General features: G+C 36.1%; 1 protein-coding gene across 1 annotated transcript; it reads left to right on the top strand.

Annotated features, from left to right (window-relative positions):
• The first annotated feature begins 241 nt into the window (after positions 1 to 241).
• LOC101298008 (protein GLUTAMINE DUMPER 3-like) lies at positions 242 to 1,053 on the top strand. The gene has a single exon (XM_004296382.1). The coding sequence runs from the start codon at positions 376 to 378 to the stop codon at positions 922 to 924; it is 549 nt and encodes a 182-aa protein (XP_004296430.1). The 5' UTR covers positions 242 to 375; the 3' UTR covers positions 925 to 1,053.
• Positions 1,054 to 15,183: the final 14,130 nt, after the last annotated feature.

Genomic DNA, 15,183 nt, shown 5'->3' with positions numbered 1-15,183 from the left:
TTGCCAAAACGTCAATGATTCCACCCCTAATGAAGAGTTATCCAACGTACCAAAGCTACCCCTGAGTGGGTTTTTACTGTGCTCTCAAAGAGATGAATGAAATAGATCGCAAGTTCGCAACAAAGAACAAAGAGAGAGAGAGAGCCCCACTGGCCCACTGTCCTCAAGCAAAATGACGACACTAATCACCTCAAAAACACAAATCCCCACAAACACTTCACAATACCAAACCACCCCCTCTCAGAGTCTCAGCTGCTGTCTATATATAACCTACCTCTGAACCCACTTCACAACCCACAATCTCATTTCCTCTCTTCACATTAATCTCTAATCTTCTTCCCCTCGAATTCCCAAACCCCCACAAGACACATTCCAATGGCAGCAAGAGAGCCTTTTAACGTGACAGTCAGGTCACCGGCCGTGACCACTCAGCGGTCACCGTGGCATTCGCCGGTCCCTTACCTTTTCGGCGGTTTGGCGGCCATGTTGGGCCTCATCGCCTTTGCCCTTCTCATCTTAGCCTGTTCTTACTGGAAGCTTTCCGGCTACCTCGAGAACAGCGAAAACGACGGCGAGCGAGACCTGGAGGCCGGCGAAGGAGGCAAAGGCGACGAGACCCAGAAGGCCCCGCCGGTTTTCGAAGAGAAAATATTGGTGATCATGGCCGGTGACGCCAAGCCAACTTTCTTGGCCACCCCCATTTCGAGTAGGTCATCGTCTTTCGGGGACAGTTCGAGTACTAATAGCACAAGTACTTGTAGCTGCGGGAAGAGTGACAAGTCGGTGGAAATGGCCGAGCAGACTGAGACGACGACTGTGAAATTGGAAACAAGTGGCGGCGCTGAAAATGTTCATCATCATCATGAGAACAGCACCGAGGCGACGCATGAGGCCTCAACAGATCAGACTCATCAGACCAATTGATTTTCTTCTTTTCTTCTTCTCTTTTTTGGGGTTCTCAATCTCTTGTGATTGTGGGTTTGGCTGTGATCGGAAAGAGAGCTAGCTTGCATGTTGTTCTTTTTCACGGAAGCTGTAAATTAATTTTTGAGATGAAATAGAAGAATTCTCTATTCTTCACAGATTTGGTGTCTTTACTCTTTACTTTTCTTCTGAATTATTCAGATTGTTTCTTGATTTCTTAGAGGTAAAAACGAAAAAATTACAGTTCGACTGTAACAAACGGTTACAGTCGTTTGAACTAAAATCCAGAAGACCAGAAACCGAAATTTCAACAAGCATTAATATTGGAAAAACAATTTTGAATGAAGCATGAAATTCAGGTGTGTGTGTGTGAAAGTTAAAATGAGAAAGGGAAGGCACGTGTGAGCTATGCAGATGTAGTTCATTGGAAGCGTGCCTGATGCGGCGAGAGGAAACTGCACCAGGTTGCTGCTTCCAGCGGCATTGATGTTGATGACCAGCCTGTTCTTTTATTTTTTATTTATTTTTCATCAATATCAATTTTAATTTTGATGCATGAAAATTTTCTCTGTTATTTTCAGGAAAGCTAAAAACATACATTTTTTTTTAATAAAAAAGTTAGAACGGTCACACGCTATGACCATTATTAACGAAACTGCAAAATACAGATAAAGATATTATGTCTAAACCTCCGTATTGTTTGAAACAAACGCTATATGAGAAAAGAATTAAGTACAATTAGTCATCTAAATCGTACTTAATTATTGAGTTGTTGGGTCCAGATTAGATGGTATAAATGATGATCAGTGCCCCCGCACTTGCATATTATATGGTATTCCATATGATTTTCCCTTCTTTTGGAGGGCATATTAAAAATGGTATTATCTTTATAGCTTGATGCTGATGTAAAATAGAATTATTATGTTTGTGAGTGGATCATTGCGCAATGCGCATTTCTTGTTTTGAAGGGCACATTTCGATTTGGCATTTATCTTGTTCATCATACGGGGTGGTGACACTGGCTAGCTAGGTGTGGTGTGGATACGTATATATGGACATGGAAAATTGATGATGGCAAGCAACAATCATTGGGATTACTAGTGATACATATATGATGCGTCAAATAGTATGCCACTAAAATCTACGTATTTCTTAAATTGGGAATAATATGTATATGTTGGACATCGAATAGAATCCCACATGAACAAAAGTCTAATAAGCTCTGATGGCAAAAAATATATATATAGATTTTGGGACTCTCTTTTATATATATAGCTTATAGATTTGGATTAGATGCCTAAATTTCTACTTGAAATCAACAAAGTTACTCACTTACTCTACATTGTTTACATCGATAAAGGGATAAAACAATCTATGGACTTATTTTGAAATATCCAATGTTGATGAAGTATTGGACTCGACAAAACTGTTAGATATTAGTCATATTACACACAACCAATTCATTTTTAAGCCGAGTCTTGTAGCGGAGGCTTGTAACCTAGCGAGGCATAAGTGAGTGGAGGGTGATCGAGTCTTTGCTTGATGAGGTGTGATTATCTTAGTTTGTTCACTTCATTGAAGTTGTACTAATTATGCCTTTAAACCATTGGGTTTGGGTCCGAAGGCCCCCTTACACGCCAAGAGTGCAATTCATTTTTGAATGGATATGACATGCCTAAAATTGGCTATTATGACAACAATATGATGCAGTTTCAATTTATGGTACGTTTGGGTATAACGATGAATAAAGATTAAAAAAACATTGTGATTTTTAATAAAATAATATCTTTTATAGTTAATTTACATTAGGGCATTTTAAACACTTTTGGTAGGGGTGTAGCTAGGAAATATCCCTTCCAAACCGTAGCAATCTCTCTGTTTCTTTCAATTTGATGACACACCATTGGGTCTTAAGGCCTTAACGATTGAATGTCGAGTTGTTGTCAAGGTTTGGTGTTCATTTGCTTTCTAGTTCTTCATATCAATTTTTCTGGATGTAGTTTTGAGACTGTTATTTCTTTTCGTAGATTTATTCTGTTTTTTATTTCCTTATCTATTCTGTTTGTATTCGGGCTATTCATGCTTGAGCGCTTGGTCGTCATAATCTTTGATCATGATCAATAGATTTTTCTCTTGTCCTTTAAAAAAATTACATTAGGGCATTTTAGTATTTCAATATATCAAACTCTTGTTTTTTTTGATAAGTACGTGGCAATAGCTGCATCCAAATCAAATTAACATAATTTTGAAAGCTAGTTGATTATTGATGGAAATTCACAACATATAGTGACAGTAGCTTTATACGGATAGTATTTGGACGAAACAATCGGGACTACTCGTCACCGCAAAAAAACTCAAAGTAAAAGAGAGAGATGTGGCAGGCAGAAAATGCTCGGGTATAGTCTCCTCTAAAGCAGAAATGATATATAAACACTTGTACTAGCTAGCTAGTCGAGCTTTACAAAGAATATATGGCTAAAAAATTTGAGGAACCTTGTACTATAGTTTCTTGGAATAGTTGTACGTTATATATTGAACCTCATCTATTTCTATTCTTTTCCTTCTTTTCTTTTCATGGAAACTAAAACTAAATGAGTGACAAGTGTTTGCATTTGAACCCCATCTCTCATTGCTCTTGCTTCAAATCGATAAACTACCTCCAATTCTCCAAAGTCGAAAGTTCCAAACTAACTTTGAGTTTTGCCAAAGTGACTTAGAATGACAGAAGATGCTGGAATGACTATAGGTATATATAGCTCTTTGATTCTCTCTTTGTCAAATTATATCGGCTTGATCGAGTTCCTTCCTTGCATGTAGTACTTGTTCAGTTCTCTCCCCACAAACTAGATGTGGTTAGGTACATTGTTGGACAGAGCATATCATCCTAACTTATTATGCATCATGTTTCTGGCCGGGTTTTATATAATTGATTGACACTAGGATATGAGATTACTTTCATCTTCATATACGACTCATTTTTGTATCAAGTTAGTGATAAGTGATAACAATAATAAACATCCGAAGTTGTCTCTCATCACCTTTCGGATATATCTTAAATTAATCTCTTTATTCGTTTATGTGTGAATTTGGAAAAAACTTCAGAAAAAAAATGTTGTTTTCTTTCAATTATATCAGTGATAGATCTATCACTGATAGAGATAAAGACGTTGCATGGTACACGCAAAAGCAGCATCTTCATCGTTACATTTAAAACCCGATTGACAATATAGGCATTAAGAGACAATAGACAAATTGTTTCTAATATTGATTCTTGACAAATAGAACTACATGGTCGAAACTTTCATTATGGTAGCTTTTACTTAATTGAATTCGATCGCTGGCGTCATTCAAAGGACAATTAAGTGCTACATCCATTAATCGTTGATTAGCAAATCTCTTCGAAAATAATATACCACAGTTATAATTAAGCGTGATGAGGTACGTACGTAGTGCTATTACATCAATCTGTAATATATATGTCCACTAGATCGATCTATTGCTTAAACAAATCTGGATTGGCGAATTCTAGTGGGAGACAGTACGTGCCAATACATATTGTAAGCTTAACTGTAAGCTTAATTGTCTGGCTTCATTTCGATAATTTGAAGTTTTAGCAATTATATAGAGTTCTTGGACGTCAATTAAATTAAACAAGCACTAGAAGCTCTTTCTGTGTAGTGCTCCAATATTTGATGAGTTCTCTAAAGATTTTCCATGATTTTCCAAAGTAAATCGAATCTTAAGCTCTAGTCCTTGGCTTTGGTGTTCATCTGCTGGCATGGTATACTTTTACGTAACTTAAAATGAAACAACATACTTTGCATGTTTACCACTATTTATGCTAACCCTTGTGATGATATTAACTTACCTAGAGAAAGAAGTTGAAACTAATCCATTGAAAAACTATCAAGAAAATCAGAAATTAGTATTTCTCTAGTGTCAACTTAATTATCTACCTTCGTTCTAAATTTTTGTGTGAATGTCTAACTATTCATTTTGTAACTAATTCATCTAAGATCAACCACCTGTAGAAATAAACCAATTGACCAATTCACTTAAAGATTATCTAGTACGTAATACAGCGTAAGTGTATAAGGTTTGTGATAGCTAGTTTACTTTAACTCTCTTGACAATCCATCCATCCATTTGTTTGTTATATCTGAAAGAATAAAGGATTCCCAATTCTAATTTGATTGAAACGATTTTTTGCAGAAATATCTGTGAAGGTGAATAGATCGACAGTAAATGACATCGATCGATACTGCTAGTCTGATCGATATTGCTGTACTTTGATTAACATGCATTTTCTTTATCGTTTGCTATTTGGCTGAATCATATTCGTTGTAGGGTACATTAATTCCGGCTCCCACGCACTGAAGCTCGAGTACAACAGACCAGAGAGCTATATGGTTTCTCATCTATGTCAGTTGGTTGATGCGATTGTAAGTGATGAAGAAATGGGGTTCACCACTCATACTGATTAGTGCTAGCAAAACTAATCATGCACTTCTTGCCTACCCTACTTAAAATTGATCAAAGACTCGTTGTAGGCCTTATGATATCGAATTCAGTCTATCCCATTTCAAACACCCAATGACCTTCTTTTCTTTTGAGTTGCAGAAAATGAAAACTCCATTGATATGTTTCTGGGTTTATTTCTTAATTGTGGTTGAAGATCGTTTCTGGCTGTTGGAAAAAGGAAATCACGTACATGGTTGTGGATTCAAAGAGGATGAGGCATTGAGGCTCCAATAATTATATCTGAGAGTTTGCTTTACTTGTGTCATGTCAAATCATGAAATTCTAATTTGAATGATAAAAGGAGCTAGGTGTTGCAGGTGAGAACTGTGAGAAGGTTTGTTCATGACTTTCCTTCACAAAAGGCTTGAAAGTTACGACTCGATCAATATCGACCTACATGTTCATATCAATCTGGCCAGAAAGGGACACTGTCGACTAATTCTGCTCGAAGCTTCTGCCAAAATTATTGGACGGACTTTAGCCATTGATGGAGCTTAGTGGGGAGGCTACCCCATTATACTTAAAATGAACTCCAGTTGCATGTTCACTGGAATCAATTTTTACGATCGAGTAAAAAACAAGAACAGAAAATGAGGAACAATTTAACTGGGATGTGGGATCTCTCATCGTTCACATTGCCAACTTTTGGCGTTATCAATGCTTCATTTGGAGGTACTTTGTAAAGCTAGCTTCATTTGGAGGTACTTTGTAAAGCTAGGTTAGGAGTAGCACACCCCATTTCACAATTCACATCCTAACCACCTCCGATTCCCATTCCTCTCAATTGCTTTTTTCAGGCCGAGTTGTTAATCGTTGCGCTGTGTGTGGTGGCAGAAAAATTAAGAAAGAAAGACGAACAAGTAAAAAATCCCAAACTTGTACCAACTCAATAATTTTCTTGCTCAATTGTATTGAAGTGTTATTTATGTAAAGAGTGCGGCTATTGAGACCTCTAATTTTGCTCAGTATACCTCTTATTTTATCTACACCTCTATTTTACTTTTAAATACAAGCATTTGCTCATTAGACCTCATTTCAAATTTCTAAAATAGCCTTGTTTATGTAATTCACATATATATATATATTAATATATTACTCATTACACCTGTTATTCACTCACTATACTCCCAATTTTTTTTCTTTTTTCTTTTTCCATGCGAACATCCATTCCCGAGTTCCATTCTTTAATTTTTTTTTTTCTTTTTAGCGCAAACCTCCATTCCAGACCTTGATTTCTTGATTTTTTTATTTTTTGTATTTTTTTATTTTACATAAAATGTCACTAGACATTCATTTTTGATCAAATTGTAAGAAATAATTTTCAATGACATCAATTTTTGAGAAAAGTTAGTTCGATCATGAATACTATTCACTTAAAAATTAAAAAAACAAGGATTATGTCTCAGAGTTTATTTATCGATCATCAAAAGAATGTTCTTACATGAACTATTCTATTTTTTATTACTTTTGTATTTCTATTTTACGTATACTATTTTTTTTGTAGATTTATATTTTTTGTTTTTATACCTCATGATGATAAATTATTTTAATAATTGATAGATCATAATTTTTGTAAAAATATATTTTCACTTTGTATATGCATGTGACATGTATGATAATATAAATATATAAATGCTTTAATAAGTAATATTTTTGAATTAGAAAGTTTAGAGAGAGTAAATGTAATATTACGTTTTGTTTAATTAATGTCCTTAATAGTCATTATGTAAAAAGATAAATATGTCATTTAATAATTCATAATAGAATGAGGTCAAATGAGCAAATTTGAAGGTCTCAATAGCCGCACTCTTATATAAATCATATATGGTGGCGTAGATAGTTGTAAATTTATTTATGGGTAGTGCTAGAGGGCCTTAATAAGGCCTAAGATTTATGGTCTTAATTTTATGTGACATGTCATGTCACCTAGACACATCATCAATTTAATAAATCATGTCATGTTATTATTTGATAAAAATACAATATTAACCCTAACAATTAATTAATGACTCCTACATACTAATATGGAATATATTCTTACCCTCCTAATATAGATGCGTATACCAAATTTAATATATCAATAATGACCAAGTTAATAATTCATACCAAATTAGACTTTATACCATAAAATTTATTAAAATTTCCTTCCATCTTTGTAAATATAAATTTAGTTCTAGACTTTTAACTTGTCAATTTTAATATTTATTTTAGGGGTTAGAATTTTGATATCTATATATCTAAATTTAGTTCTATATATCCTGTATCGAATTTAAAAATAAATAAATAAATAAATCTCTATCGATTTCTTTGGATGAATTACGTACCTATATATGTATATAAACTTTATTTTAATTTGGACGAATTATATGTACGTGTAAAGTTTTGTTCTTGGATGAAATTGTTTTTCCTTAAACAAAAATTATATATGTATGTATGTATGTGTGTGTGTATATTTATCCTTAAGAATTTGCATTTTTGAACTAGTATGTTCTCAAAATTATATGTATTTTCACATTATATTTTAGTGCATGATAGTGATGAAAAGGAAAAAAGAGAAAGAAAAGGTTAGAAATATATAGTTTTATATAAAACAAAGACAAAACAATTCAACTTTTTCTCTTAATAAAAAGACAATAATTTGGAGTCATTAGATTAGAAGGATAAGATTGCCTTTTTGTTTAAGAATGATATGACATAATTTTTTTAATTGATGATGTGTTTAGGTGACATAGCATGCCACCTAAGATTAAAGCCACAAATCTTAGGCTTTATTAAGGCCAAAAATCATTTTCTTTTATTTATTTCGCTCTATTAAATTTACATTTAATGGTAGTTGATGAGTACAATTCACATTCTAGCCAAATCCTTTTTTGTTGATTCTCACTAGGACTAAGTTCAAGTCATGTATGTGCTTAATTCATGCAAGACAAACACTTGGGACTAAGTTCTATAATAGATGAAGTTAATAACATAGTGTGTAATGGGCCCTGATCCATACATACAATTGGACCAGGCTGTTTACAGTGTTGTAATCACATTCGAATATATATTGTGAGCCCAAAACCCTAGAGAAATTTGCCGGTAAGATCCAAACGGAAAATGATAGCTACAAAACTATGCTGGAGTCATATATGCGAATCTGGGTACAAAAGAATGCATCTAATATCATCTCTGAGAAGTCAATGAAAGCAAAATGAGACAGAAGAAGAGCCCCTGATAATCAAACAAATGCAAAAGGCTACTTTTGAATGTTGGATTTCTCGAAAATCTAATAAAATATAGTCATGCATAATACTCACCGGACCACACCTGTAATTGTAGTGTCTTTAGTTTAAGGTTGAAACGACTTATTAATTTCAATACTAATTTGATTACAGATGAAGTTGTCCAAGTACGTACCTTGCTATTTTATATTTTTTTGAGAAGAACCCTGTTAATTAAGTTAATTAATTCGCGTCACGTACGACCGGTCCTTCAACACCATTCCTCCTATTTGTCCACTTGGCAGAAGTAGCTGGCTCCAAATTATAAATTTTCTTAAGAGGAAAATAAGATCAGTGTTATTTTGAGAAATTCTACAACATGTGCCACAGCCGCTAGAAATACCCAAACATATCTACTATCCACTTGCATGGGTCATGATTGGGTCAGTGTGTCATCAATGCGGCACGTGCGTTTCCCTATCTAAAAGTTCCTTTAGAACTAATAGACCCTCCTACGATTCTCTACCAATTGCCACCCTTCAGCATCAATAACAGGATCCACTTGCATGGGTCATAATTGGGTTAGTGTGTCATAACACGGCACGTACGTCTCCTTGTCTAAAAGTTCCTTTAGAACTAATAGACCCTCTTACGATTCTCTACCAATTGCCACTCCTCAGCATCAATAACAGGCTTTAGTCTTGCTTGTTTCTTCTGATTCTCATAGTACCTCTGGACAAAACCATTACCATTATACCTTTTGACATAACCATTACCAGTGTATCTTTGGCCAGAACCATTACCATAGTACTTTTTGTCAAACAACGACAAACGTGGCCGGTGGATCATCCGTGTACCGATACTGTCTCAACTTAACCACCTTTAAGGTGTTGAGTTTTAATCACAAAAAGCCTCGGTACAATTAGGAATGATCCACTCTCTTATAAGTTATATTTTATTTGTCACTTTTCCAATGTAGGATCTCTTCTCTCCAACACTCCCCCTCATGTGCAACTTAACATGTGTAACCTAACTTTTAGATCTGCACGTGAAACTGATTAACAAACTGAACCTGGGCCCCATGATAACCGAAAGGACCTCAAACTTCCAATGACAACTGAAAGAACCAGAAACTCGAAAGAACCAAACCAGGGCCATGACCCCTAAAAGAACCAATCTGGGCTCATTGGAGGAGCAACTGGAGAGGGACCCGCTCTGATACCATGTCAAACAGCAACCAGCGTGGCCCGAGAATCTTTCGTGTACCGATACTGTCCCAACTTAACCACCTTTAAGGTGTTGGGTTTTAACCACAAAAAGGTCTCGGTACAATTAGGAATGATCCACCCACTTATAAGTTATATTTTATTTGTCACTTTTCCAATATGGGATCTTTCCTATCAAGACCCACCCCGAATTTCACCGTGAAACAAATCCTGTGGGGTCCACCTCTAAGGAAAATTTACCGAAAAATCAATATAACCTCTCTTGAAAATGGACAACCCTTACCTGAAAAATTCAGATAAACACTTCTATAATAAATCATCTATCCTCAATTCCTGGTGTCACACCCCGGTTCTTAAGTTATTTTATGGTTATTTACTTTTGGTATTACTTTGGTCTTTTACCGTGTTGAGTAACCGTTTACCATTAAGGACCCTAGAGTTGACTTTTTGTAGGAAAATTATTTTGGGAAATTTTTTTAAGGAAGTTGTAGATGATGTTATTACGAGTTCATAGACATGCTATACGTTAAAATCGGAGTTAATTAGCATGAAAAAGTTATCAACTAAAAGGGTAAATTTTGAGTTGGTAAAAAGGGGGTAAAATTAAGTAGGTTTTATTTTATGGTTGGTGTTTAAGTTGGACCGGGTAGGTGTGGAGAAGCCCAACACCCACCCACACACTCTCTCTCTCTCTCCCTCTTCCTTCTCTCTCCTTTCTCTCGAAGCTTCCAGACCCGCCGGAGACCCAGCCTCAGTCCGCCGCCGTCTGGCCATCATAGACCGCTGTACCGATCCTAAACGGTCGGCCATCGACCCAGCTCCCTCCCTGGAGTGATGAGAGCCGCCATAACGCCACCAATCGAGAGAAATCCCACCGGAGACGGCAACTGTCTTCTCGCCGGAGCTCCCTCCACTGGCCACCATAGCCGGTGATTCTTGGCTCATCTTGTAGCTCTCATCAAGGTTAGTAATCACTCAAAAGGAATCGGTTCAATTCGATCTTGTTATGGAGTAATGTATAATTGAAGTTCTAGGGCTATTCCACTATTTTGGTTCGATTACCCTAGCTAGGCTTAAAATTGGATTTTGTGCTAGTTAAGGAAGTTGTTGTGCGGGTTGAGAGGATTGTTGTGTGAAAATTTAGGAAGCATTGGAATACGGCTGCTGGCGGAGCAGGCGGTGGCGCCGCCCCTTAGGGTAGTTTTTCATGTTTTTGGGTTTATTTTCATGAGAGGAGTTTAATGAAGTAAAGTTTGGGATTTTTGGAGGAGTTTTGATAAGGTTTGAGATTTTTCAATGGTTAAGGATTGTGACGGTTATTAGATTGGAATTTCGGCAGTTGGTTTAACAGGTTTTAAACTCTAAAAAGGTTAATTTTTGGCTATCAGTAAGTGTGGTGAAATGTGAGCCATATTAGATTAAAAGTGGAGAAATTGGGCAAGGGAGGAGAATTTTTAGACTTCCTTTTATTTTTGGAATATTTATTTAAGCTTTAATCTAGTCGAGAGACTTAATATTATTTATTGTTCAGGACGTGAGGAGGATTGTGTTGGAAGACCTCAGATCGACGGCTGGCATAGCCGTATACAGTGAGTGGACACTTTGATTTTAATAAATAAGCATGCAAGATTTTATAATTTATTACTTTATTTACCGAGCTTATATTAAAATTTCGGTTTAATCTAGTTATTGGTGATACTATGGTCAACTCAGATATAATCTAGTTATTGGTGATACTATGGTCAAAGACTTTTGGGGCTTAGCAGCTGCAGCAACCAGTGTTTGCAAGAATTTTGACCATAACAGTTTTGTGGATCGTGTTCTGTCCTCGGACTAATTGATAAGGAAGTGGAAAGAGATGTGTGTTTGTTCAATTCAGAGGTCCTAGCATTTAAAAATCTTTCTCATAGTGGCGAGAGTGAGCCGTATGATTATAGCTATTGAATTTGTGGTCGCGATTGAACCCGAATAAGAAGTGTGGCTTGGGGTACAGATTTTGTTAATGCTTAAGCAAGGTGATCTGTTTGCGTGGATTTCGACGTTTAGTCAAGCAACATGAATTGTCGCAGTAAATAGTGAACAACTCATCTCTTCTTGTTCATGGAATAGGTACTGTAACCTAAAGGCTCGTCTGCATGTAAGTCTAAACAAACTTGGTTCGTACGAGGAGATACTTGTAACTTCTAAGGTATCGTTATACGCCAAGTCTTCGTATTTTTCCTCATTTTTTTGAGGTGCCAGTTTCAGATATGTTGATCGATTTTGAAGGTGATACTTTTCTTGTGCTTGTAAGTCGTTGTTGGTGGCGACTGTTGAATTTATTATTGAGGGATGAGATTCCGATAGTTATTATTGGTTAGTAATGATTAATTCGCGGGGCGAATTCTTAGAAATAATAATATAATTGGCTTGTGGTATAGCTTTAAAGGAAAAAGATTCTAGATGACTCGGGAAATATTTTTAGCTAAGGCGTCAGTTCATTGGCATAAATGGTAAAATTGTGTTAGGTCATGTTAAATGACATTCTTGTGATAAGTATTCATACGTGATCGTATTGTGGTGGGACCACTTTTGAACCGTGTAGGACCTAGGAGGTCATTGTTGTATGGATACGATTTGAGATACAAGAGATATTCAGAATAAGGGTTTGGTATCATAGATCGCATTAGCGTAATCTGACAGCAAGGGAGGTATTCGCAGATCATCATAACAATTGAGGCCAATCATATAGGTGGTGAAAGTCCTATTTGATGCGAACGATCGAGTTTTGTTTTGATTAATTGGTGACAGAAGTAAGATGGTATTGTGAATTACGAAATTTATTGACCATATTGACTTGATGAAGGTCAAAGTCATCCGTATAATTTGAGGTTATGTATCATAAGTAATTATAATCGGGCAAGCTATTCACTTAGTGGAAGATAAGTCAAGGAACAAGGTGTATTATGTGAGTGATGCCATATGCAACGTTGACGGAGTATTTCAATTAACCCTAAGTTCGAGATTTGTTAAAGCTTATGCATGCCTTGGGGTTTGATAGATAAGTTGTGATGTGCCAATGTAAGTGGAAAAGATTTCAATTGATTGTTTCCACAAGTGAAAAGGGGTACTTTTAGTGGAAGAAAGTTGGAAGAGCATTGTTGACGGAACAATTTAGTTTAGCGCTTATTGGAGTCTGGGGTGAAAAGAAGTAACCTCTACCCTTTTGCATGATTTGAAATTTCGAGGATGACATTTTATAAAGAGGGGAGAATTGTCACACCCCGGTTTTTAAGTTATTTTACGGTTATTTACTTTTGGTATTACTTTGGTCTTTTACCGTGTTGATTAATAGTTAACCATTAAGGACCCTAGAGTTGACTTTTTGTAGAAAAATTATTTTAGGAAAATTTCTTTAAGGAAGTTGTAGAGGACGTTATTACGAGTTCATAGATAGGCTATATGTTAAAATCGGAGTTAGCATGAAAAAGTTATCAACTAAAAGGGTAAACTTTGAGTTGGTAAAAAGGGGGTAACATTTAGTGGGTTTTATTTTTTGGTTGGTGTTTAAGTTGGACCGGGTAGGTGTGGAGAAGCCCAACACCCACCCACACACTCTCTCTCTCTCTCCCTCTTCCTTCTCTCTCTCTTCTCCCGAAGCTTCCCGACCCGTCGGAGACCCAGCCTCAGTCCGCCGCCGTTTGGCCACCATAGACCGCCGTACCGGTCCCAAACGGTCGGCCATCTACCCAGCTGCCTCCCTGGACCGATGAGAGCCGCCATAATGACACTGATTGAGAGAAATCCCACTAGAGACACCGATTGTCTCCCTCCACCGGCCACCATAGCAGGTGATTCTTGGCTCATCTTGTAGCTCTCATCAAGGTTAATAATCACAAAAGGAATCGGTTCAATTCGATCTTGTTATGGAGTAAAGTATAATTGAAGTTCTAGGGCTATTCCACTATTTTGGTTCGATTACCCTAGCTAGGTTTAAAATTAGATTTTGTGCTAGTTAAGGAAGTTTTTGTGCAGGTTAAGGGGATTGTTGTGTTAAAATTTAGGAAATATTGGACGTCGCCGGAATACGGCTGTCGGCGGAGCAGGCGGCAGTGCCACCCCTTAGGAGTAGTTTTTCATGTTTTTGGGTTTATTTTCATGAGAGGAGTTTAATGAAATAAAGTTTGGGATTTTTGGAGGAGTTTTGATAAGGTTTGGGATTTTTCAATGGTTAAGGATTGTGACGGTTATTAGATTGGAATTTCGGCAGTTTGTTTAGCAGGTTTTAAACTCTAAAATAGTTAATTTTTGGCTATCGGTAAGTGTGGTGAAATGTGAGCCATATTAGATTAAAAGTGGAGAAATTGGGCAAGGGAGGAGAATTTTTAGACTTCCTTTTATTTTTGGAATATTTATTTAAGCTTTAATCTAGTCGGGAGACTTAATATTATTTATTGTTCAGGACGTGAGGAGGACGTGAGGAGGATCGTGTTGGGAGAGCTCAGATCGACGGCAGGCATAGCCATATACAGTGAGTGGACACTTTGATTTTAATAAATAAGCATGCAAGATTTTATAATTTATTACTTTATTTACCGAGCTTATATTAAAATTTCGGTTTATGTTATGGTCCTGAATTTATTGAGTTTGAAGCATTGATTAAGTATTGATCATGATTTATGGATTTGAGCTCGAGTTATAAAGTTTGTATTTGATTTTTGATATTCTTTATGACTTCGGATTTAAATATTATCGGTTTTATTTTGATGACTTTGAGATTTATAAATGATTACCTAAAATGAGATTTTCGGTAGCTCTCCATCATAATTTAATTGTTTATTTGAGGCATCATGATTTTGACTTGGAGAATATTTTAGCGAGTATTTTCGAGTGGAGATATTTTTATTTATGATTTATATTTGATATTGAAATCTCGCTTATATTTATAAATTTGAGAATATTTTGACGTGTGAGACACGTCATTGAGTTTTAATATAATTTCTTATGTTGATTTTCAAGTACGGTTGGGAACCGTACCATTCGTATGATATTGGGGAAGTTTAATGGATTTAAGTGATTTCGTATGTTTTTAGTCACCATAGTATTGGGTCGTTTATACTGATTATTGCTAGCGCTAACCATTATTAGCGGTCCTTACCATAAGTGAGTAGAGCGCTTAACGTGGGACGCTATTATAACCTAAGAGGCAACCGATTGGTATTTATATTTATTAGTTAGTTAGCTAGCCTTATTAGCGGTCCTCATCATATGTGAGTTTAGCGCTTAACGTGGGACGCTATTATAGACTTATTAGCGGTCCTCATCATATG

Source organism: Fragaria vesca, linkage group LG4 (assembly GCF_000184155.1).
Source record: "Fragaria vesca subsp. vesca linkage group LG4, FraVesHawaii_1.0, whole genome shotgun sequence".
In the NCBI taxonomy this organism is placed as follows: domain Eukaryota; kingdom Viridiplantae; phylum Streptophyta; class Magnoliopsida; order Rosales; family Rosaceae; genus Fragaria; species Fragaria vesca.
This window is presented reverse-complemented; position numbering and strand designations above follow the sequence as displayed.

Excerpts from the sequence above, each read along its gene's own strand:
- LOC101298008 (XM_004296382.1), top strand. The coding sequence starts at position 376 with ATGGCAGCAAGAGAGCCTTTTAACGTGACAGTCAGGTCACCGGCCGTG.